At 38.7% G+C, this 27,985-nt stretch overlaps 1 protein-coding gene and 1 long non-coding RNA gene across 2 annotated transcripts; one reads left to right on the forward strand and one right to left on the reverse strand.

Annotated features, from left to right (window-relative positions):
• The first annotated feature begins 22 nt into the window (after positions 1-22).
• CUL4B (cullin 4B) lies at positions 23-25,320 on the forward strand. Its single transcript, XM_054641750.2, has 20 exons — positions 23-1,215; positions 3,858-3,973; positions 8,467-8,570; positions 9,478-9,547; positions 10,030-10,103; positions 11,088-11,250; positions 11,351-11,440; positions 11,713-11,795; positions 12,831-12,898; positions 13,975-14,093; positions 14,909-15,101; positions 16,158-16,262; positions 16,558-16,668; positions 17,405-17,490; positions 18,053-18,160; positions 18,409-18,522; positions 19,443-19,548; positions 19,623-19,795; positions 20,334-20,486; positions 21,607-25,320. The coding sequence occupies exons 1-20, from the start codon at positions 684-686 to the stop codon at positions 21,700-21,702; spliced, it is 2,664 nt and encodes an 887-aa protein (XP_054497725.1). The 5' UTR covers positions 23-683; the 3' UTR covers positions 21,703-25,320.
• On the reverse strand, positions 23,849-27,983 carry LOC129126031 (uncharacterized). The gene is made up of 2 exons (XR_008535028.2): positions 27,869-27,983; positions 23,849-24,223 (listed from the first exon to the last, which is right to left on the reverse strand). It is a non-coding gene; the product is annotated as an uncharacterized LOC129126031 (long non-coding RNA).
• Between the last annotated feature and the right edge of the window lie 2 nt (positions 27,984-27,985).

Genomic DNA, 27,985 nt, shown 5'->3' on the forward strand with positions numbered 1-27,985 from the left:
CCGGGGCGGTCCCAGCGCTTCCCGGCAGCGCTTCCGTGCGCCGCGCCCCGTCATGCACGGCGGGCGGATGCGCCGCCATTTTTGCGCTCCCTCTGCCGTGCAGTGACAATAACAACCCGGCCGGGCCGTCCCCCCTCAGGGAGCGCGGGCACAGGCGGAGAGGGGGGAGCGGGGCCCGAGCGGAGCGGCCGCGGGGCGGAGCGGGAGCCGTGTGGGGTGAGGGGCTGGAGCCGAGGCGAGAGAGAGCCGCGCTCAGCCCTCCCCGCTGCTGCTCGGCGGAGACGAGGCGGCCGGAGCAGGAGGGGAGCGCAAGGAGAAGCCGGGGCAGCGGGCGGCTTTCCGTGGGGAATTCTGCGGCTGGAGAGGAGAATTGAAAGGAACTGGTGGGCGGCGAGAGGCAGGAACGGAAACGCTCCGCTGGGAAAGGAGTAAAAGCAGAAAGGCAACGACAAACTACGAGAAGAACCAAAGTAATAAAGAAAAGGGGAAGAGGAGATAAAGTGATTGCTCCGATAAAGAAGACCGCAAAGGAGAAGGAATACGGAAGGACTCCGCTGATGAGAAGGAGGAGTTGAAAGACCCCCCCAGAGACAGCAAACAGAGACTGACTCTAAAACTCTCCCCCTCTCTTTGTCACACCACAAGGATTTGATGCCCCTCAGCCTGTTCACTTCTGTGTGTTCATGTTTCCCACAGGTTTCTCTTCCCCCAACCCCCCAGCTGCAGCCCAGGAGGTCAGACCTGCCACTGATGGTAACACTAGCAGCAGCTCCTCCTGCAAGAAGAGAAAGTTAAATAACAGCAGCAACAGTAATTCCGAAAAAGAAGAATTTGATTCCATTTCCTCCTGCACCTCTTCTCCTTCCAAAAACACCTCCTCATCATCTTCCTCTGTCATCACCACTTCCTCGTGCTCCTCCTCAGGGGTTGCTTCCTCCAACCATCACCTCCAGAAGAAGCTGCGCTTTGAGGACTCCGTGGATTTTATTGGACTCGATGTGAAGATGGCTGAAGAGTCTTCTTCCTCCTCCTCTCCTGCTGCCTCTTCTCAGCAGCAGCACCAGCAACAGCTTAAAAATAAAAGCCTTTTAATTTCGTCAGTGGCTGTGGGGCACCATGCAAATGGCCTGACCAAAGCTGCCTCCTCTACTGTTTCCAGTTTCGCCAACAGTAAACCTGGCTCTGCCAAGAAATTAGTGATCAAGAACTTTAAAGGTAACAGGCCATAATTTGTCACAACCTGTGGGGATCTGACACTCGACTTTGTGTTTTGTTTTCAGCCTGGAAACCGGTTCCTTTCAAATAGCCCCAGGTTTTGTGGGAATTGCTTTTCTGTGGTGAACATTTCTATACTTATGTAAAGGGGAATCATGATTTCTGATGTGTGCTTGTCTGGTCATGTACACATCCTGGGCTACACTTTGCTGCTTGGAATTATTTTTCAGACTCCATTCACTCTGTCTCTTGAGAAGGTCTTAATTTGCATGTTAGGTGTAAGGTTTTACTGCCTAAGTGTGTAAATCGCCTTTGTTTAAACTTTTAACATTTGATACCTCTTTTCTAGTAATCCCGATTCAGAGCTTAGTGTATATTTTAGTCCAGTTTACGATAAGTGTTTGCATAGAATGTGGATTTATTTTTTTTTTAATTGGCCTTGAATCGGCATGCCTTGTCTCTATCCCTGTTGTCTGTTTATAGGATAATCTGCCTGTGCTTAGTTTTAAATGTTGAAACTAAGGTGATTATCGGGCTATTATGGTGGATTTCCTTTCTGGTTTCCCCACTTGCCTTTAAAGTACGTAGTTCAAATTTTTGCAGAATTTTTTCCTTGTAATGTCCTCGCTGTAATTTTAAATTGTAGTATCTTTTCTCTGTCTTAGCTTACTCTTACTTTACAAATTTACATTATTTTATAAATTCTCTCCAAACAAGTGTCTGAGAATTTTGAGTAGTGTTACTAGAGACCAAGGTAGAGAAATTAAACTTTTCTGATGTGATGCTTCTTCATTTTCTAGTAAATAAAAATACAAATAGGTAGGCAGAAAGCTTAGCTAAAATGCTGCCATTTTTTTTCTATAACGATGAGGCTGTCATGGGCTTTTTTTACTTCCTGCTTGCTGTCTTCCACAGTAGTCCACTACCTTGCTTTCTTGGGTTGCTTCTTTCTCCTCGTGTGTTTTGGTTTGTGGAGGGTAAAAGATATTACCGAAATTAAAATTAATTTTTAAATACACGATTGACAGAAATATTCTGTAGACATATTGCATTAGGTAAGGATTAGGACCCACTGTAATGTTTTGCAGGAATTCATGATCACAGTGTAACTCTTTGCTTTAAGGTTCCAATTCTCAAAAATGTTCTCTGCCCATCAAAGCATCATCATATAATTTGACTGATTATTTTAAAATAGAAACCTATGATGCATTATAGGCTGCTCTTCAGTTGCTTGTGCACTGTTATCTTTGAGGGAAGTTAACTTCTCACCTTTAAAATACCTGTTAAATGTCATGGATTGCATGGTGCTGTGATCATCACTGCTTATGAATTGGTATTTGAACCTTGCTTAAAAGGGATGTCTTGGTATTCTGACAGCCTTGCTTTTTATTTACTCACAGATACTAAACTGAATAATGATCTTAAGATTTTTGTCATTATCTTAGTGTGATAGCAATAATATCCTTTACAAGTTAAATACCTTCCTAAAATCCATAACCTTGGTGTTGCCTGCTGAGCAGCATAGTCAGGAGCTGCTAGTGAAAATAGGCAAGTCCATGGTCAGATCCAGATCAGGCAGCTAATGTTGGGATATTGCCAAAATTGTAGGGAAATGCTTGGAAGAACAAAATAATTACTTCTCTCTGTTAGTTATTTCTAAGGAAATCATAAAGCTTTAAAATTTGTTTTTTAGGTGTGTAAAAGTCAATTTTAATAGAGTATAAACTCTGGGCCAGTTTCACCTGTTGGTAGCATGAATGTGCATGTGTCATCTTCCTCCTCAGATTTTCTTCTTCTGTCTTCTCCATTTAGGAATGTCCTTATTAGAAGAAAAATGGTCACTTTAGGTAGTTACAAGAACATAACGTTTTTGAATAGCTCTTATATTTTGAGGATGTGACTTGGGGAGTATCTTAGCATGTTGTAAATGCTGTGGTCTTGCTGAAGGTGCTGCAGAGCAGGGACATCTCGAGAAAAGAGACAGAAAAAATAACTGAGGGTCAGATCTGGAGCTGTTGGAACATTAAAAGAGGCTTCACTCTAAAAAATATCCACTGGCCAAACCCAAGAGAGACATAAATGGATTCCTTTGAAATTGGAAGGTTTTCCTTGGGACCATAAAGCCTGTACAATAATTACAGTGTTTCCATGAGTGTTTCTTGAGGAGTTCTTTCCAACTGTTAATACGGAGTAGAATTAATGGGCAGTAAATAAAAAACTGGGATACACACAACTGTGTATCTTTTAATGCATCATTTTTGCCTTTGATGTTCCTTTCTTTTGGCTCTGCTGTCCTAGTAATGAGAGTTTAAGGAAGGTATAGATCATTCTTGCTGCTTTTAGCCCTTCTTGAGCTGCTCAGGCCCAGGATTGTGATTTTTGTAAACCACAGATGCTGTTTGGGCTACAAGTGCTGTGGTGTGTATATGAAGAGCAATGCTGAATTTCTTCAATATGTTACTCTTTCAAATGTGAATAAGATACTGCTTTTACACAAATGCTTTCTTTCCATGTAAGTATAAATTAAAAGCTGGACCATCAGCCCATACCTCTTTCCCCTCAAAGCTGCATCCTTTTAATTTCTGTTAAAAGTTCTGCTTTATTTAAATACATTCTCAAACATTATATCATTTATTTTAAAGATAAACCCAAATTGCCTGAAAACTACACAGATGAAACCTGGCAAAAACTGAAAGAAGCTGTAGAAGCTATCCAGAACAGTACTTCAATTAAGTACAATTTAGAAGAGCTCTATCAGGTAAGTGCATTAAATAAAAGTAATGGGTTAGGGCTTTTCTGTTTTGTTCTCAGATATTTTTGCTTAAAACACTTGATATGGTAGTAAGAATATGGCATTTTGCTTGGTAGCTGCTTTTGTCATTGAAAAACTTGTCACCAAATAGTTTCTTCATTTTTCAGTCGTGAGTTAGAATTTCACAAGACCTAGCATCAAACTCATGTTTTGTTTTGTTTTTTTACTTGTCTCAACAAAACCCAAGGTATAGTTTCCCTTGCAGCAGTTGATGAGAATTAACTAAGGCAAGGAGCTATATTCCCTTTTCTTTTTAGGGGGTTATGGTGTTTATCTGCTAAAGATTAAGGGGTTAATGTGCTAAAGATTAAGTCCTCAAATATTGGTGTTTAAGAATAAGGTGATTTACATTAAAATATAATTTCTTTTCTGAAGAAAGTATCTGCTCACAATCAAGTATCACAAATCACTCAAAAACTGAAACTTTCTATTGGCTTCTAGTAGGTAAATAGAACACCATTTTTCCTTCATGAATTGTATTATTTTGGTTTGATTGTAATTTTCGGTCATTGTAGCATTCATTCTATTCTAACAATTGAGAATCCAACTTTATTGCCAGCAACAACTCTGATTGTGTTTTCTTAAATACTTTAGGAAGTGATCAGATTGAACTGCATTTCCTAATGGTTTTTATAAGCTCCACTTCTGCTTTTCCAGCTGAGTGTGCTGGGGAGATTTCCCCTGCTTACCTTTTCCCTACTAACGTCACTTGCAGTTTTAGCAGCGTAGCAGTTGTGCTGCTCTAGCTGGGCATTAAGAAGCACTTGAACTTTTTCCTCTGCTTCTAAAGCCTTTATTACCTGGTCAGTTGTTTAATTTGTTCCTCTGTGTGTGTATATAGCCTTCTCACCACTACTTTTTAGTGTCTCTTCTTCCTCTGCCCTCCCCTTTTCAACAAAAGCTGCATTTTTATATGAGGAAAAAATCCTGTTTGTACAAGGCTTGGGGACAGATTTAAGGAAGAATTAATTGCTGTTCTTCAGTCCACGGCATTCTTAAGATTACTATAGTCTTTTGAAATGTTCAATTAATTAACTAAAAAAAACTGTTTTTAACAGTTTGTCAGAATAATAGATAGTATTGTTATTTTTGCAAAACTTGGTGGAAGTGATAGCAAATTACAACCAATCGTACTGGGTGGTAGTGTAAATTTCTTACTCTAGACTAATGGTGCAAAGAACTGTTAATTAAGAGCTTGAAGGCTATCCAAAATTGTTAAAAAATACAGAGTTCTATTGAAATACTTGCTTCTGTTTAACAGTGTTGCTTAATTTTTTGCTCAATCTTACCACAAGCTTAATTTAATATTGCTTGTGACCAGAAAACAAAAAATAAGCTTTTTGTTTTAAATCTCAGTGTTTCAACATTGTTATTACTTAGATACTTCTCAGTGAAATAGAGTGCAATGAAGTATGATTTTTTTAAATATAAATCTAAAAATAAATGTCTTGATTTAAAAATAGTAATAGGAATCACTAGTGTTTTTAGATGCTAACTAAACTAATGTCATTTCTGAACAGCTGCTTGGTAAAAGGATCTGATCCCAAATATGCCTTGGCAGACACCATTATCCAACATAGAGGGGAATTAGAAAAGAGTCTGCAAAAGTTCTGCTGCGCACCTCAGAAGAGGATCATTATTTTTTTAATGGAGTTAAACTTCTTGCTTTTGGTTTAACTCTTGTCTGTGCTAGAAAAATCCCACTGGGCAAACATTTTGAAGCTTTATTTCTTTGCAGGACCCAAGCTTCTTACTTGCTTTGTTCTTCCTCAGCAAACAAAATGATTCCCATCTTGGAGTAGCTGAAGTACTACAGAATTGAATGCTTCTTTCATAGAATAATTTTCCTTATATTAGTACCTGAAAGTAGAGATCTAGATCTTTGGTACCTGATACATAGCTTTTTTTTTTTTTTTAAATCAATCAGGTTCAAGTACTTCAGGAAAGTTCTGATTTTCTCTCATCAGAGTTGTGTTCAGTTCTTTTTCCATACCACAGACACCCAGGTGTGGATGCTGCAGTTAAAAGGGGAAAAAAAACCAACCAAAAAAAAACCAAAGAGAAAACCAGAAAACCACATCTTACTGCATATGTTACACAAAGGAGGTAGGGCTGTTCAGATTTTCTCACCATCATTAGGTGAGATTCCCTTAACGGAAGCATTTTTTCCACTAATTCAGAATAGGATAATTTTGTGAACTAGTGGCCCTAAAGTTTTCACATGTGTTGATGTTGATACATTTTAGATACAATCAGTATTGTCTAGCACTAGTAATTAAGCAAAGCATAATATTGCAGTAGGGGGTTAATCTCTTAAAAATTAAAGCATTTCTGTATATGTCATCAACAAAGATGCAGAAGTTTTGTACTTTGTTCAAACACCCAATCCTAGCAGCCATGTTTAACACTTTGGAATTTCTGGTAGACAAATGTAAAAGCTGAGCTTTATGTGAACACTCCATAAAAGTAGGTGTATGTTAATACATGCTTATCTCCCTCAGAGTTAATTGTATGCATTTGTCCATCTACAGTGCAGAAGCTAATTCTTTTAAGGATTTAGAGCAGCAGTGCTTGTTTGATAGCAGCAGTTGTAACAGTGTTGGGGTGAGCTGACCAGAAGTCCAGGACAGAGGCTGCTGGTGTCCTGAGCTGGTGGGTTGAAGGCAGAGTAGTGCTGGTTCTGCAGGTAACAGGCAAGTTCCAGCCAAAACATCCCTCCCAGCTCTCAGTTGGCTTCTCCAAAGTGGAAGAAATGAAGAAGCCTAGGAAGATTGCACTTGCTGAATTTCTAATCAGGCTCTTCAAGCTCAGTGTTTTCCATCCCCTTGGTGCACTGAATTAAGTATCAGGTTATATCCTGGTTTGCTGCCTGATCCTGCTTGTCCAATAGGAGGATAGAGTTGAGCAGTGCTCATAACCTCCTCTGACCAGTGAGCTATAGAACACATTTTCCTATCACTTTATTCTATGTTTGGTGTTTCTTAAGTGTTGAGGCTGAGAGTCAAACCTGTTGCTGTTTCCAAACATTAAGATGTGTATACTTGGGTGTTAATTCTGGCTTTCCTTATTTCTTCCTTCAGACCTGTTTTGGTTAATTGGCACTTTCACCCTCTTGCTATACCTGTTTACTCCTGATACTAAGCTCATGCAGGTTTGGGGAGTTTTGTGGTTATTGTGTGGGATGGTTTTGTTGTGGGGTTTTGGTTTTCATGAAGGTTTGGTTTGTGTTTGGTTGGGGTTTTTTTAACTCCTCTGTATGCTAGAGCCAGTATTAGATGTAGTGCACTTGCACTCAGAGTGATTCCTATTGGTATCCTGGGATGAACCCAAGAACTCTTGTTTAGCTATTTGGGTTCTTGCTGTGCTTTCAGTGGTGACTGCTCACTGTGCTTCCATTTGGACTGTTGGGAAATATTCTGGGGTAATGACATAGATCTGCTCTGTGTCCTTCTGAGCTGTGCTGTCCCTCCATGCTTGCCTGCAGGTGCTGGGGAACAAACTTTACCTTCCAGTCTTTTTTTTCCCAAGGAGTTGGTTGTACTAGCAACTGAAATCTTTTCCAATAAGTAAATAATAGCACAAAGCATTAATTGAAAATCAAGTATGCTTTTCCTCTAGCTTCTACAGGTGTTTTACAGAATAATCTCTTACTGTGTGTTTCACCAGCCTGCAAAGAATTAAAGTTGTTTAGTTGCTTTTGAATTCTGGACAATGGGTTTGAATTTTAGAAGTCTTGAGATACACTAATGGACTTAAGAATGATTGTTTTCTTGATCAGTCTCCAAGACATGGCCCCATTAAACTTCTTTTCATTTCTTACTGTGAGCACAGTGGTAATTCTTCTAATACTTGATGAGATCTCAAAATCTGGGATTGTGTCTGTAAATGTAGTCATGCTACTAATATTCAGGATTATAATTAAACTTATTCAGGCAGGGAGTTGGTGGATGGATAGATAAGATAGATAACATATGTATACATATGTACTTTTGGGGATGAGGGAAGCTTAATCAAGGAAAGGACTGCAAAAGGAAATTAATCTGGCAGTGCTTTTCCACTAATATCAGTGTGACTTGCAGAGCACAGCAGTTAATAAAATTATACCTTAAGTGACTGCTTTGAGATATGAAACCCAGCAAGCTACTGGAAGATATTAAAGTACCATCCTTGATTTTAGAGATGCCAGTCCTGCAGTTCCATGGGAGAGACTGACACTGCAGCTAAATTGATGGTCTGGGAGCTGTTCAGGGCACAGCCTGCCTTTATGTCCTGTTACACTGCAGTGCCATGTCTGTCTCTGGTGTTTGCATGCAGCAGTTAACTGGGTTAAAAGCTGGGAGAAGCAGAATTCTTTTCTGGGAAGGGATGTCCTCCTTTCTTGTAAAACCACATGTAAGAACATAGCAAGATTTGTTTGTTTCTCTTTCTCTTTACTTCAGGCTGTTGAAAATCTCTGCTCCTACAAGATCTCTGCAAATTTGTACAAACAATTGAGGCAGATCTGTGAAGACCACATTAAAGCACAAATTCACCAATTCAGAGAATATCCTTTTCTTAGCTGTTGACAAGCCAAAATTGTTTTACCTGCAAGTATATAGTGATTTCTTTGACATTAGGCCATGATAATCTGAATTCCTAGGCTTTGTGTAATTGGTTTTGCTTTTATTTCTTTGTGGGACCTAGGAGAACACTACTTGTTCCTTTATGCCTGTAACCACTGAGAAATTTCTGACAAAACTTCACTGGTATTTTTGAAACACTTTGACATCTTAGAGAAATCTGTGTTAGATTTGCAAGGCTTAAAAAGCCTTTATTGGGTCTATCATGTCTGCCTTTTTCATATTGAACTTGCCAAGGTTAGATAAAATTTAAAGTCTTCCAACAAATAACTGTTGGGTTTTTTGGAAAAATAATGGTGATCTGGCAGCATGTCAGGTTCTGAGGATCAGGATGTTTTGTTTTCAGAAATTTGGAGTTGCATCAGGTTGACGTCCTGTTAAGTGGATATTAATTAGTACCAGAACTATTCAGTTAGCTGAATAAAAGATGAATTTGAAGGACTGAATTTATTTCTTAATGTTAACTCTTAGCATGAGCTGAAATTACAGTGTAGTGGTAAGCCCTTACATGTATTGGGTACTATTGGGTTTTGAGGTATGGGGATATGTATGTTTGTTCCATTCCCCAGGGATGGGGATTAAAAAAAATATTCAAAATTATTTAGATAATTTTTTTAATTGGTTCAGATAATTTTGATTTCTCATTATTAACACAAAGACTCTCATTAAAAAATAAAAATAAATGTGTTGCAAGGAATTACCTGGTAGTTCTTTCTGAGAGTAGGTGAGTTTGTTGTGCCCCCTGCTAAGTGTCTTTAAAAAATAATAAAGTTGGTTCATTTCATTGTTTACACCATCTATTAATCTTGATTTTCTTAATGATTTCTTCACGGATTCATTGGATAGTGTCCTTTTTCTAAAGAAAATAGACAAATGTTGGCAAGATCACTGCAGACAAATGGTAAGTTTATCTTTTTAAGGAAACCCAGTTGCTTTGTCAGCCTGTTTTGCTTAACTTTGATTTTTTTTTTTTTCAAACTTCTGAAACGTCTTAAATTTATGTAAGGTTTCTTTGTGATATACAGCTGTATCTAGTTTGTTAGAAATCAAGCCTTGAAAATAACTTGCCTGTAGTGTGTTTCCTGGCATATGGGTCTGATCTTGGACACAAAGACCCCTAACTTCTCATTGTCAGTTTTATGCAAACCTTTCTCCTTTATACCTATTTTTAAAGGAGCTGCTCTGTAATACAGAAATATGCAAAGTGTCACATTGATCACCTTGCAGGGATTGGCAGAAGATGTTAAATAAATCAGCAGCATCCAAGAAAGCACTGCCTGAAACCAACTGGTGGGATTTCTAGTTGTTGTTGAGCATGATTGGTGTTGCTCTTCAGTTTCAAGAGTAAAATGATTGTGGCTGTTTTATTCCTTCTTGTGACAGATTATGATTAGAAGTATCTTTCTGTTCTTGGATCGAACTTATGTCCTTCAGAATTCAATGCTGCCATCCATTTGGTAAGGGCACAAAGAATTAAATTATTTGGGGGGGCAGAAATAAAATTATTTGGGGATGTGTTTCAACTATTGCTTATATCTTGCTGATTTTCAGATGGATTTTTTTAAATATAAGCCTCATAGTGACCTTTAAATTACATGGTGAATGCATGAATGCTTGTTAAAAAGGAAGATTTTTAATTTATTTGCCATAAATTATAGGATTGTTCTGGAATAGCTGTGATCCCAAATTTCAGTGAAGTAGATATCAGCCTCCAGTTTGCACAGTTAAAGGAAGGGATCTGGTCCACAACTGAAGTGCAAGGGTTTGGGGTGCCCAGTAACTGCCTTAGCAGGCACAGTATTTCAAGTTGGAAAGAGTTATTTAAAATAAAAGCAAGATATGCTTTTTTGGACCTCAACTTCTGCTCCTCTTATTATTAATAATTAGTATATGCCTTACTGTTCTTTGGTGCCTGAATTACTTTGGAAGAGGTTGATGGAGGGCCTGACTTTTCCTAAGCGTGACCGTACCCATAGTTCCAAATTCATGGAAAGTTTTAACTGGGATGGGCATTGCAGAGATCCTTGTCTGTCACATCACTGAGTTCTTCTAAGCTGTGCCTAAGAATTAGAGATGAGTAAAAAAAGGGATATTGTCCAGCACCATAACCATGGAATTGGAACCCAGGATGATATTTTTCGTTTCTCATGAAGGTTGGTGTTCCAACATCCTGTCAACCAACTGAAAAATAAGGATGTTGCAAAAGTTACATGGCTATTTTGCATTGGTGCTTAAAATGTGTAGCTTCATGGTGGTGCAGTGTCATGGTTTATTCTAGTGTTCATATATTTGTTCATCTTGAGTGATTTGGAGGCAGAGGAATGAGGAATTGGAAGAATGCTGGTGTTGGCCTCTTTATTAGATTTAGATCATGTTTTAATAAGAGATATCTGGGATTTATTCTTAAACCATTTATTGACCAGTCTTTGCTTTCTTTGTAGGGATATGGGACTAGAATTGTTCAGAACTCATATAATCAGTGATCAGAAGGTTCAGAACAAAACCATTGATGGCATTCTGCTGCTGATTGAGAGGGAAAGAAATGGTGAGGCTATCGACAGGAGTTTACTGCGAAGCCTTCTGAGCATGCTTTCTGACTTGCAGGTGAGTACACCTGTTTCACCTTTAAACCAGTAAATAGCTCAAATTCTTACTTGGTGCTCAGTAAGCTTTACCCTGGGTTTGTGTCATGTTGTTTCCCCAGATTTATCAGGACTCTTTCGAACACAGATTCTTGGAAGAGACCAATCGCCTGTATGCAGCAGAGGGACAGAGGCTTATGCAGGAGCGAGAGGTATTTGGGATGTTTACAGTGTTTGTGGTGCCTATTGCCAAAGCAGTGTCAGGGAGTAGAAATACTCTGCTGCCTCAGTGTACAAGGCAGTAATGAGACCTTTGTTTTACAGTATTCTGAAAAAGGAAATGCACGTGCAGTTGCCTTCAGTCACAGTGCCAATGATTTTTGACTAAAACTGGAGCTGCTACTTCTGTCAGACCAGTACTGTCTCTTTTTCCCTTCTTGTTGTTTGTTTTCTTTAACATACAAAACTACTCTGGCATTTTCAGGTTCCAGAATATCTTCACCATGTCAACAAGCGCTTGGAAGAAGAAGCAGACAGAATAATCACTTACTTAGATCAGAGCACACAGTAAGTGCAGTTTCTCTTTGCCTGGTGGTATGAGCTGTTTGGCTCCTCTTCTGCTGAGGGCCATTTAAGTAGCTGCAATTTATTTCTGTTATTGACTGACCATCAAATGCTTTTCACTTCCCACGGTTCCATGTTTACAATGAAGCACTGTCTTGGCTCACACAGCTAATAGCATTTTCTTCTTCTAAGTCACTGTTATTTTGGCATAAATGTTGTTAAGTATTTGCATGAAGAAGAATAGGCTGCCTCTCCCAGCCCAGATGTCTCTTTCCTGGTCAAATGTAATTAGTCAACTGTTGTCCTACCTGAAAATGATAAGGCTTGGCATAGAATATTCTTAAGCTAAAGCCTCTGAATATTTGCAAAAAATATTTGCATGTTGAGTCTGGGAAATTTTTAAATAATGTCATTCTCCAATCTTTTGTACTTAGAAGCAGGATTTCCTCCAACACAGTCAGGTGGAGGCCTTCTAACATAAAGCTACAGCTGTTGTGTCTGAGAGAAAATGTAGGTCACTGATATCAAAACCTTTCTGAGAGAGAGGTGTTTTATTGCTGCTGTCATACATTTTGATTTCCTTCCTCTTTCAGCTGTTAAAAGCCTTTAGCTTGTTCAGTGGCTTTCTTCTTCCACACCAATATTAGTGGCCAATTCCCTGTTTTGTTTTAATACCTCTTGACTTGAGATCTGTCCTTGGTTTGTCTCCCAAGACATGAATGTCCTCCCACAACACAGGATTGGGCACATTATTGGATAAATTCTCCCCAACTTCTTAACTGATGGAATCATTGTCCAGCTGCATGCAGGTCATGTACAACAGGCTTATTGTGTGAATTAAAATCATTAGTCAACAAACAGAAAAAAATATTGTTTACTGGGGAGAAAAAGGATAAATGTGTATAATCATTTTAGGTCTTTGGCCACAGATAATTAGAGCACTCCCAATGATAATGTAATTAACATAATCTCAAAAGAAGGATTTAAAACTGTCAGTAATGGAAAAAGGAAAAGTAATTCTAAACATTTCTTCTGTAGGAAGCCACTAATTGCTACTGTAGAAAAGCAACTTCTAGGTGAACATTTAACAGCCATTCTTCAGAAAGGTAATCTTTCTTCTTTATGGAAATGTTTCTAATTACTGCTTTGGGGCTTTCAGCTCCTGTGCTGAAAGAAAGCCATGGTTGCTGGGGGAGGACAAGCTGCACCATTCCTTAACTCCCTTTGCTCCTCAGTGCCCAAAATAGCACTGGCCATTCTGGTTGCAGATAAGGGGACACTGTGCTGTCTTCTGATAACACAGCAAAGCAAAAGGAAAATTAGAACAGGAGACTCAAGCTCAATGTATTAAGTGGCATTTTGAAGTCTTGGAGGTAAAGAAAGGAGTACACTTTGAATTATGGCTGTAACAGAAAAGGGAGATACTGAGTACTTGCTGCGGACAAAAAGCAGCTTATTTTAAAAATGTAGTATAATTTGAGCTGTGGAATAGATTGCCTCAGTTCTACAATAGTCTCTGTGGAGTCAAGTGACCCTCTGGTGATCTCAGAGATAATCTGGAAATAGAAACAGATGCAGCAAGAGTTGAATAATAAACAGTCAGGTCCTTAGTAGCCAGATTCTGAATGAAGCAGGTATGTGAGCATCTTCCTGCAAATGTGTAACAAACTCTTCATTGAGTGGAGTATCAATGTTTACCCATTTGAACCTTGCTCTAGAGCATCAGACTGTCTCCAGAAAGTGAAAAACTGAATGGTGAAGATATTTTTTGAAGCTGATTGCCTTCAGGCATCTGTAAGATTTATTTTACAGCTGGAGTTGAAACTCAGAGCTGTCTTGCCAAGGAATTTTTCCTGCTGATCAGTACAGTGTAAACTTTTCAGGTCTTTAGGGAATAGTAAAGCAGTAAGCAAAGATGTAGTGATAAGGTTGTTATATAAAGTACATGTATCCTAAGTGCAATAAAATCATGTGCAATAATAAGATTCTTAAGGTTTCAGCCAGATATTTTGTGTTTCACTGTTAAATTAGGTACTTTAAAATAAAATAAAAACCCAAAAACCACCACTACTAATGGTCTGATTAAAAAAACTAGTTTTGAAGAGGCCTCACTGTGGTAATAAGCTGTGCTTTCTTTGGGTTACTCTGGTTTTAATTTCTATTGAAATTCTCCCCTTTGCAGGTCTAAATCACCTTCTTGATGAAAACCGAATTCAGGACCTGTCTCTTCTCTATCAGTTGTTCAGTCGTGTGAGAGGTGGAGTACAGGTTCTCTTGCAGCACTGGATTGAATACATAAAGGTATTGTTCTAGAGCTCTGGAACAGATACCACTGCTGTGTCACTGGGGTTTATACACACATACCTGAGTCATCTCTAAACTATTGCATTTTTCTAAAAATTGAAGATATTTGCTTATGTATTTAATAGACAGCTTTTGAAACATCCCAGGAAAGGTACAATAACGTTCTAGCTCTGTTGAAGAAAACAGTGAATATTCAGTTGAATTATTGAACTCCAAATACATTTGAATTTTATAATCTTGCTTTTAGTTAGTTTGTGGGACAGCCATATTTCTTCAGTAGTTATTTGGGTAATGGCAGAATGTTTGTCTTCTTCCTAATAAAATTTCCTGTGAGAATGAGTGGTTGTTTAAGTTACCAACCAGATGAGGTACAAAAAGCACTTGAATATCAGTTAGGATGATTCATTTTATTCCTCAGTGAAAATGTCACAGAAAATTTGGTTGTTGTGAAGGAAGAGTACTATAAAATAAAACTCAGTTTAGTGGGAGCATTACCTATGGAAAACCTGAGGATATAGATGATTAAAAAGGATGTGTTAATTTTGTCATGCAAAACTTAATTTCTTTAGACAGAAGTTCTGAATCCATTCACTTTTTCATCAGTTGGTTTTGAATCAATATGCAAGGGCTAGGGATGATTATATTGTAAATACTTCATAATACAGTAATACATAATAAAGTAATACTTTTGTTGTTACTGGAATAATATAAGTACCAGAAACAACACATTGCAAAGGTAACTTAAGATTTTAGAACTCTTGTCATTTAAATTAATTATTCAGGCTAATTGAAAGATATGTTTTATTTTGCAGGCATTTGGTAGCACCATAGTAATTAATCCTGAAAAAGACAAAACCATGGTCCAAGAACTTCTTGATTTTAAAGACAAAGTTGACCATATTATTGATGTTTGCTTTCTCAAGAATGAGAAGTTTGTAAATGCCATGAAAGAAGCCTTTGAAACATTCATTAACAAAAGACCAAATAAGCCAGCTGAACTCATAGGTATTTTTCTTCAATTTCTTTCCTGTGAGAATTTGGGTGCTGAGTTGCTGATGCACTTACAGATGGGATATGCTGGAATTTTGTGTTAATACATGCACAGTGCACATCAGCCTGGGGATCTGCTGTGCCACCTGATGCAAGGGAATTGTCTGGGAGGGTAGCATCAAGCATTAAAAGCAAGCTGGTCATCACTAAACTGGCTAGGCTATAAAAAAAAGGGCAGAATATCAGAATTTGGGCATTCCAGCAATTGGCTGGTGTCCAGACATGAGAATACTGCTAATAATTAGAATTTTTCAGAAGCTTACATAACTGTGCCACCAGCATGTGTGCACAGGGGTTTAATACATGAAGGGAAGAGAGCTGAGGATGCACTGAACCTCTCATGGTGTGTGGACAGAGTCTCTGGTTTGCAAAGAATGTTACTTACAGATTTGTGCATTACATTCCTGATACTCTGCATTGGAATCATTTCCCCACACAATGAATAATAAATAAATAAAAACCTGCTTTGCAATTGGTTGTGCTGTTAGGCTTGTGGACTGATGATTTCTGCCCTCCTTTTTTATATTAATTCCCTAACTGTAATGTGCTTACCAGCCCATTTGAAATTAAAACAAACAATCTCGTTTGATTGAAACTGGAAATTAAAACAAAATAATGAAATGCTAGAGAAATTCAGCAGTATAGTCAACACATTTAAATAACTGATTTACATATTTTTATCTGATTTTTTTGTTTCTATTACAGCCATGTCAATCTGCAACAGCAGTGACTTTACTTTGAGATCACAACATAAACCAAGATTTTTTTTCATAGGCAAAATGTTTTTAGTTAAGATGCAGTCATTGCTTATCTGAAAAAAGATACTAGGCTGTAATGTTTGTATAACTTTATAACCTCTATGAAAATGTATCAAGGTAGCTATTATGAGGCTGATAGACAGTGATTTCATGATCCTTTCCCTTTTCAAGATTTCATAATATTAGATTTAGAGCTTTTGTTTCACTGTGATATTAAGCATGTGCTAAACTCTATTCTTCAACACTCTTTTAGCTAAATATGTAGATTCAAAGCTTCGTGCAGGCAACAAAGAAGCTACTGATGAAGAACTTGAAAAAATGCTGGATAAAATTATGATCATATTTAGATTCATATATGGTAAGTATTGGACTTTTTTTGGTGGGGATACAGTTATTTATCCAGTAACATAAAGGTACTTTGAAATTATTTTTGCAGTCTGGTTACATTTTCAGGTGTTTCTCTGTGGATGTGTTTTGTTGGTGTAGTGCTGTTTAACTACTTTGCCTGTCAAATTGCAAATAACAAAACCTGTGGAAATCTTCATATGAAGACTCTTTTTGTTTTTCTGGGCTTTGAATCGGGTCTGTTGTAGGTCATGTTTGTTTAAAACCAGCAGTGCTTTGTGTTCACTTTCAAATCTCATCTCTTACAGGAAAAGATGTCTTTGAGGCCTTTTATAAAAAAGATCTAGCAAAGAGACTATTAGTTGGGAAGAGTGCATCAGTAGATGCTGAAAAATCTATGCTTTCAAAACTCAAACATGGTAAATATCTATCTATCTATCTGTCTATCTATCATTTCTATCCATCAGCTCTTTTTTAAAAGTAGTATTTTTAACAAGCTTTCACAGAAACACTGTTGATATTTCCCCTTTCCATGAGGGCAAAAGCCTCTGTGCAGGTCCTGAATGACTGGTGGGTTTTGAGGAGATTCATTTGTTTTTAGTTTTGTAATCATAACAGGAAAAGCCAAAACCCAGGAACTTAAAAGTGCACAGTGTATCTTAGCCTGTGGGATAGAGTTGAGGTTCCCTGCTGATTAAATCAGTGATGTGCTCAGAGAAAAGATGACTTCCAGTTGTTATTCACTGCCAGCTAGTTGTTCTCTAGTCTGGTCTTCATTGTTTCATTGGATGGAGCCTTTGGGTGGTAAGGGTGAGATTTTTAGAGCTTGATCTAATTCTGCCACAGTTTGAAAGGCAGCTGATAGGGATTAGAATTTCATCTGTGTGACCAGTGGCCACCACAGTAAAAGGATGAACAGTCAGGTCCATGTAGTAAAACAACTGGGTTGCAAAATAGCTACCACATCAAAACATCTTCTTTTTCCTTGTTTGTAACCTTATTCTGTTCCTTAATTAGAATCCAGGTCTTTATGTAAGAAAATCTGGTGGAAAAGGTCATCTTGCTTAGAAGTACATTCTGGCACTGAGAATAAGTACTCTGAGGTGTTGAAAAGAAACAGATTAATTTCTAATATTTATATTTTCTCTTTTATAGAATGTGGAGCTGCTTTCACCAGCAAACTTGAAGGAATGTTTAAAGATATGGAACTTTCAAAAGACATAATGATACAATTCAAACAGGTACTGAGGGAAAGCCCTGTCTGTCTTGTCTGTGCTTTTGAAAATATTACTGAATTTATTAAAGGTTTTTCCTTTACAAGGAAGGAAGCTTCTCCACAAGGAGACAAGCTTCTTCAAACAAACAAACAACCCACAGCAATAAGAGAATTGTAAACTTACAAAACATTTTAACACCAGCTCTGAGACATTTTTAACACCACTGTATTCTGGTGCCTGGCTTGGAAGTTTTTGCACATTTAGTTCTGGTGATTTTGTAATGTTTTGATTACAAACAATTTTTAACATTCTTTCCTCTATTCACACTTAGTTAGATCTTCACCTCAGTCTGCTAAAACACTACAATTGCTGTTTTCTTCCTCTGTGGAAGTGTCTTTTGAACTTCAGAAAAGTGCTGGTTCTTACCTGCATTTTCTTGTATGTAACTTGCAGTTTATACAGCAAACACTTCATGTGGTCACTTGTCTTCTCTGCTCTTGCAATCCCTGTTCTAACTTTTCAGTTCTACCTGAAATATGTATAATTAACATAGCTCTATTTCAATTTATTTTGTTTCTCTTTGCAGTATATGCAAAATCAGAATGTCCCTGGCAACATTGAACTAACAGTGAATATTCTGACTATGGGTTACTGGCCAACCTATGTGCCTATGGAGGTCCACCTGCCCCCAGAGGTAATGAACTTCATGGGTTATACAACTATTGGCCTGTCAGAAATGCATCTTGGGGTCCACTGACACTTGGTTTTCAATATGCATAGAGAAGGAAATGCAGAACTATCTTTTTAAAATGAAATTTGTTTTCTTGCAATTCCCTTTATCATTCTAAGCCTTGATTTAAGGCTTAATTGATTGTGGAGGAGGGAAGGATGCTTTTAAAGTAGAAATTGTGTTTCAGTGTTTTGGGATTTTTCTTTCTTTAGATGGTAAAACTGCAGGAGATTTTCAAGACCTTTTATTTAGGAAAACACAGTGGTAGGAAACTTCAGTGGCAGTCAACACTAGGACACTGTGTGCTAAAAGCAGAATTTAAAGAGGTGAGTCTATTGTTTCTATTGCTCCTGTTGTGTTGTTGATTGCAAGTCTGGGTTGTACCTTAGGGATGTATGGGGAAGTTTTTTTGTGCTGTGATGGAAAACTTAACACTGTTTCTGCAATTACTTTTAACCTCCTGCTATCTTTTCCAGATATTGGTAGTTTCTGAAACAGATGTGTTAATGTCTAAGAAAATGCACTCAATTTCTGTATTGGTGGGGAAAGAAAAACCTGTTGGGGAAAATATCCACTGGCTTTAGCTCCAAATTAAAAACTGCCCTCATTTTTATAGTAGGGAGAAAAAAGGGGGCCATGCTTCTTCAATGGCCTTACTTCATCTGATAGCATTAAAAATCTTCACAGTAAGCTTTTCAGTACTGAAATATAGAAAAATTCCAGATTGTACAAGAACACAACTGTTTTTAAAGGGTTTCCAGTTATTCCCCTTCAGCATTTCTTCATGGACACAAGATTCTCATGAAATAGCAATGCTTACCACAACAATTTTCAGAAAAAGTTAATGGTAAAACAAGTATTATCAAACTTGGTTGTTTCAAAGATTCTATGGTTCTTTACACTGTGTTCCTTAAACTAATGTTTGTGTTAGATTTTGACTTAAAGGCCTTCCAAATTGTAATTTTTAGCACTCAGTGCTTTAAGTCATCTGATGCATGTCTTGGGTGAGTTATGTCACAGATAGAATAGTCCAGCCTTGTGGCCTCAAGCTTGTGCTGCATTTCACAGTAAATACAAGTGACCAGTACCTTCTATTCTTCCATATTCTCAAGTGAATAAAATAACACCCTGTTAGTGAAATAACTGACATGCAAGAGTGACTTGTTTCTCATGTTCCCCTCATTCCTTTCCCTCCACCCCCCAGAAAAAACAGCCTGGTGATGTCTGTTTATTTCCCTTGTGACAGGGCAAAAAAGAACTTCAGGTCTCCCTGTTCCAGACACTGGTGCTGCTTATGTTTAATGAAGGAGAGGAGTTCAGTTTAGAGGAGATAAAGCAAGCCACTGGGATAGGTTGGTATCAAAAACAGCCAAGTACTTCCAAGTGTTCTTACTAAAAAAACCTAAACAACTTGTTTCTGCTTTAGAGGATGGAGAGCTGAGAAGGACACTTCAATCTCTGGCTTGTGGCAAAGCCAGAGTACTGACTAAAAGCCCCAAAGGCAAAGATGTGGAAGATGGTGATAAATTCACATGTAATGATGATTTCAGACATAAGCTCTTCAGGATAAAAATCAACCAAATTCAGATGAAAGAAACGGTATATTTTTTTTTAATCTCTGGGGTTTAGATCCTTGGGTTAAGAACTTTATTGCCTGCCCTTTTACAAGCTTTTTTCCTCCTGGTTGTCATGTACATACTGATATCTCTGTCAGAGTTACAGGTGTAATTTGGATGACAGCACATACCTAACAGTGATTTAAATGTGTGCCTCTGTACTAAGACACCAGTGATGCTGGATGTCTCTAAGTAAGGTTAAGAGAAGTTCCAATTCTGAAATGCTCTTTTCATCCTTTATCATTCCATGGAGCTTTACTGACTGTTTGTGAACATGGAAAATTCACTGTGGACTTGTTTCTCTGACAGCTGTCCAATGTAAAATCTGAGCAAAGGTTTTAAATCTTGGTACAAGTGTGTTTTTCAATAGACAATCAGTCTTCTTATCTGTAAAGGTTTTATGTCAGATATTTGACAGCAGGCATTTCGCTGTCTTACACTGAGAATTGTCTTGGAGACTGAAAGAATTGTTTTGGCAGTGCTGGTGTTGTCATTAAGGCTTTTCTGAATGGGTCCTTCAGGTGGAGGAACAGGCAAGCACTACAGAGAGGGTGTTCCAGGACCGGCAGTACCAGATTGACGCCGCCATTGTGCGGATCATGAAGATGCGCAAGACGCTGAGTCACAACCTGCTCGTGTCAGAGGTCTACAACCAGCTGAAATTCCCAGTCAAGGTGCTGTGCTGATTTTAATACTTCTAAAACTCTATCAGGTCTTTTTATCTTCCCTGGCCTGCCCTCAGTTGAACAGTGCTTCTAAAATATGCATCTTTTTAATATTAGAAAGGGCAAATAGTCACTTTCAGGAGGTTTTAAAGTGCCAGTTGTTACTAAAATCTATTTACAAAGGATTTCAGCCCTGGAGTTTGTTAGCAGTAAGGGAGCAGCTGGCTCTCCTCGTAGGCTGTTCCACTGTTTGCAGTGTTCTGGCAAGGTACTCTTGGGCAAAGGAGAAAATGCTTCAGATCTCAAAACCAATTCTGTGTTGCAATCTTAACTTGGTTGATGCTTTTGAAGTACAGTGGTTTTTCTGGATGGATTATACTGGTTAATATATATACTCACATGTATAGGAATAAAAGTAAAATTGGTGAATGTCTCAAAGCTGAAGAAGCCCACAGTTGAGATATAAAATGACTGGCTTATTGTGTACAAATGGAAATGGGATTTCAAATAGACAGTGATGCATTGTTGGAATTCAAATATATGGTGCTTTCTATCAGTGGAATTGTAAAACAAAAGGTCCTGCTATTTAATTCCATTGTATTACCATGTTGAGTGCCTGCAGGTCTGTAAGTATTACATAAATTGCAGTTGGGCTGTGTAAGATTATAGCAGATCATTTAAATAATTTTCCTCACTTGTTATCATGAGGCATTTTTATAAAGTTCCTCCCCCAACAAAATCACAGGGCACACAAACTATTGCACAACTCATTTGCTTCAATAGGAAATGAAACTTGTACTTTTACTGGCTAAAAGTCCAAAATAGAAACACTTTGGTACATGATGCACAAACTGCACTTATTTAGAGTTCAGTTCAAACAGCAGCAAGTATCTTTCCTTCCTGTAAAAATCTGTTTAGCTGCAGGTGATAGCTAACTTTGTAACTTTCTCTTCTATCAGTTATACATTGCAGACTTTAGAAGCTCTGATACTTTAAAGGATTTTTTTAAGTGGGATTTCTGTTTCCTCAGCCATATCAAACAATATAGATATTTGGCTCAAGTGGAAAGAAAAGAACCAAGAAGCATTGACTGCAAAGTAATAATGCTGACATGTGCTTTGTTTTACAGCCTGCTGACCTTAAGAAGAGAATAGAATCCTTGATTGACAGGGACTACATGGAAAGAGATAAAGAAAACCCGAATCAGTACAACTATATTGCATAAACATATGTTGGCCTTTGTTTTACTGCACACTTGGTGTCCTACACAGTTGCCAGTGGATAAAGTAGCCTCTTGATCCCATTAATTGACTTTTTATACTACCGATGATTGAATGAAAGCAGTGTAATGGAAAAGTATAGTAGAGTGGACTTCTTTCAGTGGTTAACATGCCCATTTAAAGAGTAATATTTACATTTTAAGAAGAATGCTGTTGAACTCTTTGCATGTTATTTAGTAAGATGTGCAGAAAGCTGAAAGAAAGTACCTGGTCTTTCTGATTCCATTTGTCTCTGGGTCTGAAGAGGAGTCCCTTGATATATGACAGATATCTTTCACATCTTTAAATGGAAACAGAAGGTTCATTAATATAAGAAAATAGCCTTTAAAATGCTTAAACTGCATGCAAACTTTTAATTTACTGTACAGAATGCATTTCAGTTATACATACCATTGGTTTGGTTGATGCCCACACTTGGATTTGTTTCTCTTGATGGGGGAAAATGGGGAATAAGCCAAGCTATGCTTATTGCTGATCTAATGGCAAATATTCTTGGTTGCAATTAAGACAAAATGGTGCCATTATAAAAGGATGTATAAAGTTTGCAGTGTGGGCATATATACTGTATATACAAACACCATTCTTAAATAACTGCTACAACAAAACAAGTTCAGATTAGATTTATATGGCTTGCCTATGAGACTTGGTGTTCACCTTTGGGAATTTTAAGCATAAAACAGCCATAATGGAAGAAGTGACAGTTTTTACTAGTCATGGGTAGAGGAGGCCTTCACCTCTTGGCAGCAATACTCTAGAATAAAGATAATCTATTAACAGATGAAAAGCCACACTGTTACTGTGGTAAAGCTGTAAGAACAAAAATTGCAAGTGGATTTTAATACTTGTTTTGCTTTGCAACATTCTAAACTTGAACTAACCTCAAGGTTTAGACAGGGCAGCTCTTCTAAGACTGCCCTGCTTTGGATTGCTTTAACTTAAAGCTTTAAGAACTCAGCCCTAGAGCCTAGCAGGCCTCCTAGAACCCAGAAGCCTACCTCTCATATAGTAAGTTAAGTATTGCTACAAGGCATCTAAAATATATTTTCTTAGATGACCAGAGAGCATTCTTTGCATCTTTATAAGACATGGGAGAGTAAGTCACTTGAATGTAGAGCTTTGTTTCAACAAAATACATTTTTTATTGCTTATAGCAGCATGTGCCAGGAATATATGGAAAAAAAAAGATGTCAGCAGAAAAGGAACTCCTCCACGTACCAGTTCTTCCTTACCTAGCCAGGCTTTGTACCTATGATCAGCTGTGTTGCAGAGCACAATGAAAAACCTCATCCTCTTTCAGGCACTGATAGTCCTGGGGAATACCAGATATCTCTTGAAAGCAAGATGTTACTTTTGTTTAGTGGCAGTGTAACTTAGCTCTCTCTGACTCTAACTTCTATCACTGTGATCCCACATTCAGGGGTGTGCATGTGAGAGTGTGTGTGTGTTTTCTATCTGACACATCCCATCCTTAGTGCTTTTTTTTATCTGCTGTTTAATTCCATATATTCTCCAGCCATGTTTTCTCTCAGGCTCTTTTGTATGCAGTCCTCAGCTGACAGATTAAACAAATGTGGGTGGTTTTTTCCCTACTAAATTATTTGCAGTCACCCTCAACTAACCATCATACAGTTCTTTGTGATCTGCAGAAAATCTGCCTTGCCCCTTGACACTATTGCAGCATAACCACTGGTAGACATCCAGGGCCACCCCTGCCTCTGTGAGACAAATACTGACAGTAGAGTTATGTGGGAAGAACCTTGGAGACTCCTCCTGCAAATCTTCAAGTACTAGCTCAAATTGAGATCCACTGGGGAGGAAAGAATGCCTCCCACCATAAAAAAACTTCTGTGTTTTGCATTCAATGTTCCTTTTCTTGTATGTGTTTTGTATCTTCAGCCAATAAAAGATTCCTTTTAAAGAGAAATGGAGAAGAAGCATAAGACTTAACTCTTTGGGAGACAGGAGCTGATGCATTGAGCTGGTTCCATTCAGTCTGTTGTAGCATATAAATCTAACACCACTACACGTGTGAACACCCATTGTGGCAAAACCCTCCCTCATTACACAAGTGTCACATTCACTCAAACAAACTGCAAAGGACTGTAGGTTTATTTCATTTTTATCCTGTCTAATGCAGAAAATATTATACAGAAAATGTCCTGAAATCTCATCAGAATTCACAATCTGAGGCAGACCCTAAGCTCAATCCAGTTAAAGCAACCCAAAGAATGGACTTTGAGAACCCTGGCCAGACCAGGAGAGGGGTGAGTGAGGGGAGGGCAGAAGGCTTCTCCTTGTAGCTTCATGGGTTTTCCCCAAGAACTTGTTCATCTCTTCTGCTAAGGTCTGGCTCATTCCTGGTTCATGACAAAGCTGCAGCCAAGATCTGTCGTCGTACAACTCCGCAAATTCTTGCTGGGATCATGTGCCTGCTTCTTGAGCCATATATATCTCTGTAAGAAAAAACTGAAATGGGCTTGGACCACAACTCATCTGGCTAGAACACAGCTTGTCTTTTGGCCACACATTTTTAATCTTGACTCTTGCATGCAGTTTATAGCACCTTGTTCATAAGAAATTGCAGTTTATTCTTAGAAATATATATTTTAGGTTTTTTAATCTTTATACCCATAAATGGACTATTTTTTTGTCTTGGCTGGTTTCAAAAGTGACCATTTTGTTTAAATGCTGTAATTGCAAATGTGTTGTAAACGTTGTTTTGTTCTATAGTTTACACAAAGGTGCCAAAGTAAATAGTTAATAAAAAAAAAAAAAAAACAAACCCTAGCAAATTGTTAAGTTGCTTTAGCTGTTCTTCATATTTTGGTCTCAGCTTTTTTTTTTTTTTTGTCAGCCTTTCATTTTTTCCTAGACATATCACTTGCCCTAATGCTTTCTTTTAAAACAAAAAAAAAAAGTGCATCTAAAAAAATATTCAAATACCACTCTTTTTTTAGTGCTCTCATATAGTAGGAAGAACATTTTCTTTAAAACGTTACACTAAAATTGTAAGAGTACAGCAGCATTCAAAAATGTAATATACTTTTTGTATAACAGTCTTGAGAGTGTGTCTGGAGTGGGGGGGAAAAACTAACCCTGTTACTTTTCAGAAGCCTCTTCCCTCAGCTACCAGAATATGAAAATGTGCTTTTTCACAGCATCAAAAACTTATAGTTTATGCAGACTTGCAAACAGGGCATGTATCACCGTTGCATCCTTCGATGCAAAAAGCAGCAAAACCTTTTTTATGTTTCATAAGTCTGATATGGGTACAGAGAGTCTTTCTTAAGTTGGTAAATAATGTAAATACATGTCCTTTCAGAGAGTGAGTCTGTTATCTAGGTATTTTGTGTCATTTAATAAATATTAAACAGTTTTGTGTTGATAAACTCTTGTGTGTAAAATGCCTTCTTACTCCAAGTTCTGTATGTTGGGCTTACTAATGTTTATGGCTTCTTTAAATTCTTTAGCTTGTGCTTTGATAGCAAAATACTTGTTTGCTACTTAAATATAATAAGTAGTTCTTTATTCATTCAGTCATTAAAATCCCTTGAGTTTTCTAAGTGGTTCATTCCTGAATTTTTATTATTTTGGGTTTTTTGCTAAGTCTTCTATGGTTCTTGGAGGGGAAGGAAATAAGCATCCTCATAGACCCTGAATTGGGATTAGAATGTGTACAAGTGGCAGAATTACACAAAAACACCAGAGGTGGTGCCTTGTTGCTCCTGAAGGAGGCAAGTGAATATGCTGTGACTACTCCTTGTCTCCCACTTTATCATTATTTTAATGACTCTAGAATGATTATTGAAGTGTGAAGGACAGAGCTGTCCTTCATTCTCCAAAATACAGAATTTGCTTCTCATATTAAGAATGGCCAATTGGCCATTTCTTGATTTTTCTTCTTGGCCCTGAGCAGCTGGGTTAAATCTGAGCAGAAGGGCTGTGTCCAGCCTGGCCCTTCCCAGCTTAGGAGCACTGAGGACTTGGTGGAGGGAGGAGATGGAGTGTTTTGGATTTCCTTTTTTAACCCTGGAAACTGGGATGGCTGCAGCAGAGCAGGAGCTGATCCTGTTCTGGGAAGGCTGGCAGTTCCCTGCACTGCTGGAACCACACAAAGGCCTGAGGCAGGTGGGTTTAGATGGGTCTGGGAAGCATCTGCCACCAATCTTGCTCAGCTGCTTCCTTCCTGTCTTACAGCCTGGAGGGATCTAAATGCACAGGAGGGTTTTCCACCAACACTTCCTCCTTAAGGAGAATATTTCCTACATTCTTCACCAAAAAAAAAAAAAAAAAAAAAAAGTCCTACAGGAACAGATGATTGCTTGGAGACTGACAGGTTATCTGTCTAGTCTGAGAAAAACAAAAAAATCTACAGATTCTGTTCCTTCTAATGATATTTACAGTAACAAGGAAGTTGCAGTAACTGCTTTCAGTAGATCCAACATTTAGATGTGTTATGCAATTAAGGAGTGTAGAGGGTCACTGCCCAGGCCTTCGCAGGGCTCAAGGGCTCCTGTGCTGCTTTGCAAAGCTTAGTCACTATGACTTTGCAGAAAGGGGCTAGCATGCAAGTGAATTGCATCTGAAATGATAAGGAATAGATTGCTTGTTACTATTTGGAGCAATAGTAGTTTTGATTCAGTGTGAAATATCAGGGCTAGATTATTAGCAACATGTTCACTTAATATATAGCTTTATTTTCCCCTTCTGGACTGAACTTCCTAGGAAATTATCACTTTGCCTGCTCTGTTTCACCCTTGTGTAGTCTCTGAAGTTTGAGGTATAGCTGAAAAAAATTCATTATCATGGCCAAAACCAGATACCTTTCTCAAAAGCAGGCCCTTAATTACATCCACAAAGCCCTTCAGCTGGTGCTAGTTTTAGGCTCAAGGCAAAGCTGCTCTTTAATTAATTCATTTTCAGTGAAGGCTGGGCAGGGCACTGCACAGGCCAAGTTCTGCCATGTGCATGCTGGGGAGAAGGTGCAGCTCTCAAGCATGAGACAGGAACAAAAATTACAAAACAGCCTCTGCAGAGGTGAGCTGAACCTTGTCACTGCACAGGTAGAGCTGGTTTGTAGGATGTGGCTGGGGAGTAGGTCAGAACCGGTTCTGCAGCCACAGGGCTGCGATTCTGTCACTTGCAGAACTGGCACTGTGTGTGCATCCCTTCAGTTTCTCCCTTTCTATTCCTACAGCAGCAGTGGCTGCTTCAAATCCCCCTCTAAAAGCACAAAGCAAACACAGAACATCAAACTGGAGAGGGATCATTCCCCAAAGAGCTCTGTTTCAGGACAATGCAGTGAACAGGCATTAGCCTGGTGTGTGCCAGACCCGGTTTCTGATCTCTGTCAGAGCTGGAAACTATAGACTAGCTACAAATATCATTATGTTCTCTGTAAAAGGGATGTAATGTTATTCTAGGTCACAAGGGATCCTGGAGCACTGAAGTCCTGCAGTTAAAATATCCAGTTATGAAAATGACTATATAATATCCAGTTTCCCTCCCTGCCTTGTATTTTGGATGTAACTTCTTTTCCTGCTGAAATCTCTCAGAAAATGTTACAGCCAACACATCTTTCATAAGAGCTGGAAGTGGGCGGTGCCTTCTGTGCAGAGCCGTTTTCACACAATAAATTCTGCTCTGAAGCTGACAGATGTATCTCCAGCAAGTTAGCACTGTGTGCCTATCAAACCACAAAAGCCAGAGTATTGACACACCTCTACTTTGCTGGAACAAGCCCAAAGAACATGTTGTCAGTCAAACAAGTTCTTTTTTTTTTTCTCCACATTAAACAGAGCTACATCTACAAGCAGCTTGGTCTGACTCACAAAATGCATCAATCTCATCTGCTGCCACATGTTAACCCAGCTGCAGCACACACACATCACATCCAGCAGCAGCTGGAAAGGCTTTCAGCACCGCGGGGCATCCCAGGACTGCGGGGCATCCCAACACGGGCACCCCGGCAGCGCAGGAGGGGAAGGGAAGGGAAGGGAAGGGAAGGGAAGGGAAGGGAAGGGAAGGGAAGGGAAGGGAAGGGAAGGGAAGGGAAGGGAAGGAAAACCATTGGGACAGCGAAGGAACACCAGTGGTACAGCAAAGGGATACCAGTGGGACAGCGAAGGGGCAGCACAGGGACAGCTGCTGCCCCAGCACGGTGCCAAGGCCCAGCTCCTGCCCTGCTCGCCCCCCTGAGCTCCATCCAGCCCCGCCGAACCGAGCTGG

The sequence above is a fragment of the Agelaius phoeniceus genome, chromosome 14, assembly GCF_051311805.1.
Source record: "Agelaius phoeniceus isolate bAgePho1 chromosome 14, bAgePho1.hap1, whole genome shotgun sequence".
Classification (NCBI taxonomy): Eukaryota; Metazoa; Chordata; class Aves; order Passeriformes; family Icteridae; genus Agelaius; species Agelaius phoeniceus.

Excerpts from the sequence above, each read along its gene's own strand:
- CUL4B (XM_054641750.2), top strand. The coding sequence starts at position 684 with ATGTTTCCCACAGGTTTCTCTTCCCCCAACCCCCCAGCTGCAGCCCAG. Across the intron at positions 3,974-8,466 it reads ATTTAGAAGAGCTCTATCAG|GCTGTTGAAAATCTCTGCTC; the intron begins GTAAGTGCATTA and ends TCTTTACTTCAG. Across the intron at positions 19,796-20,333 it reads AAATTCAGATGAAAGAAACG|GTGGAGGAACAGGCAAGCAC; the intron begins GTATATTTTTTT and ends TGGGTCCTTCAG.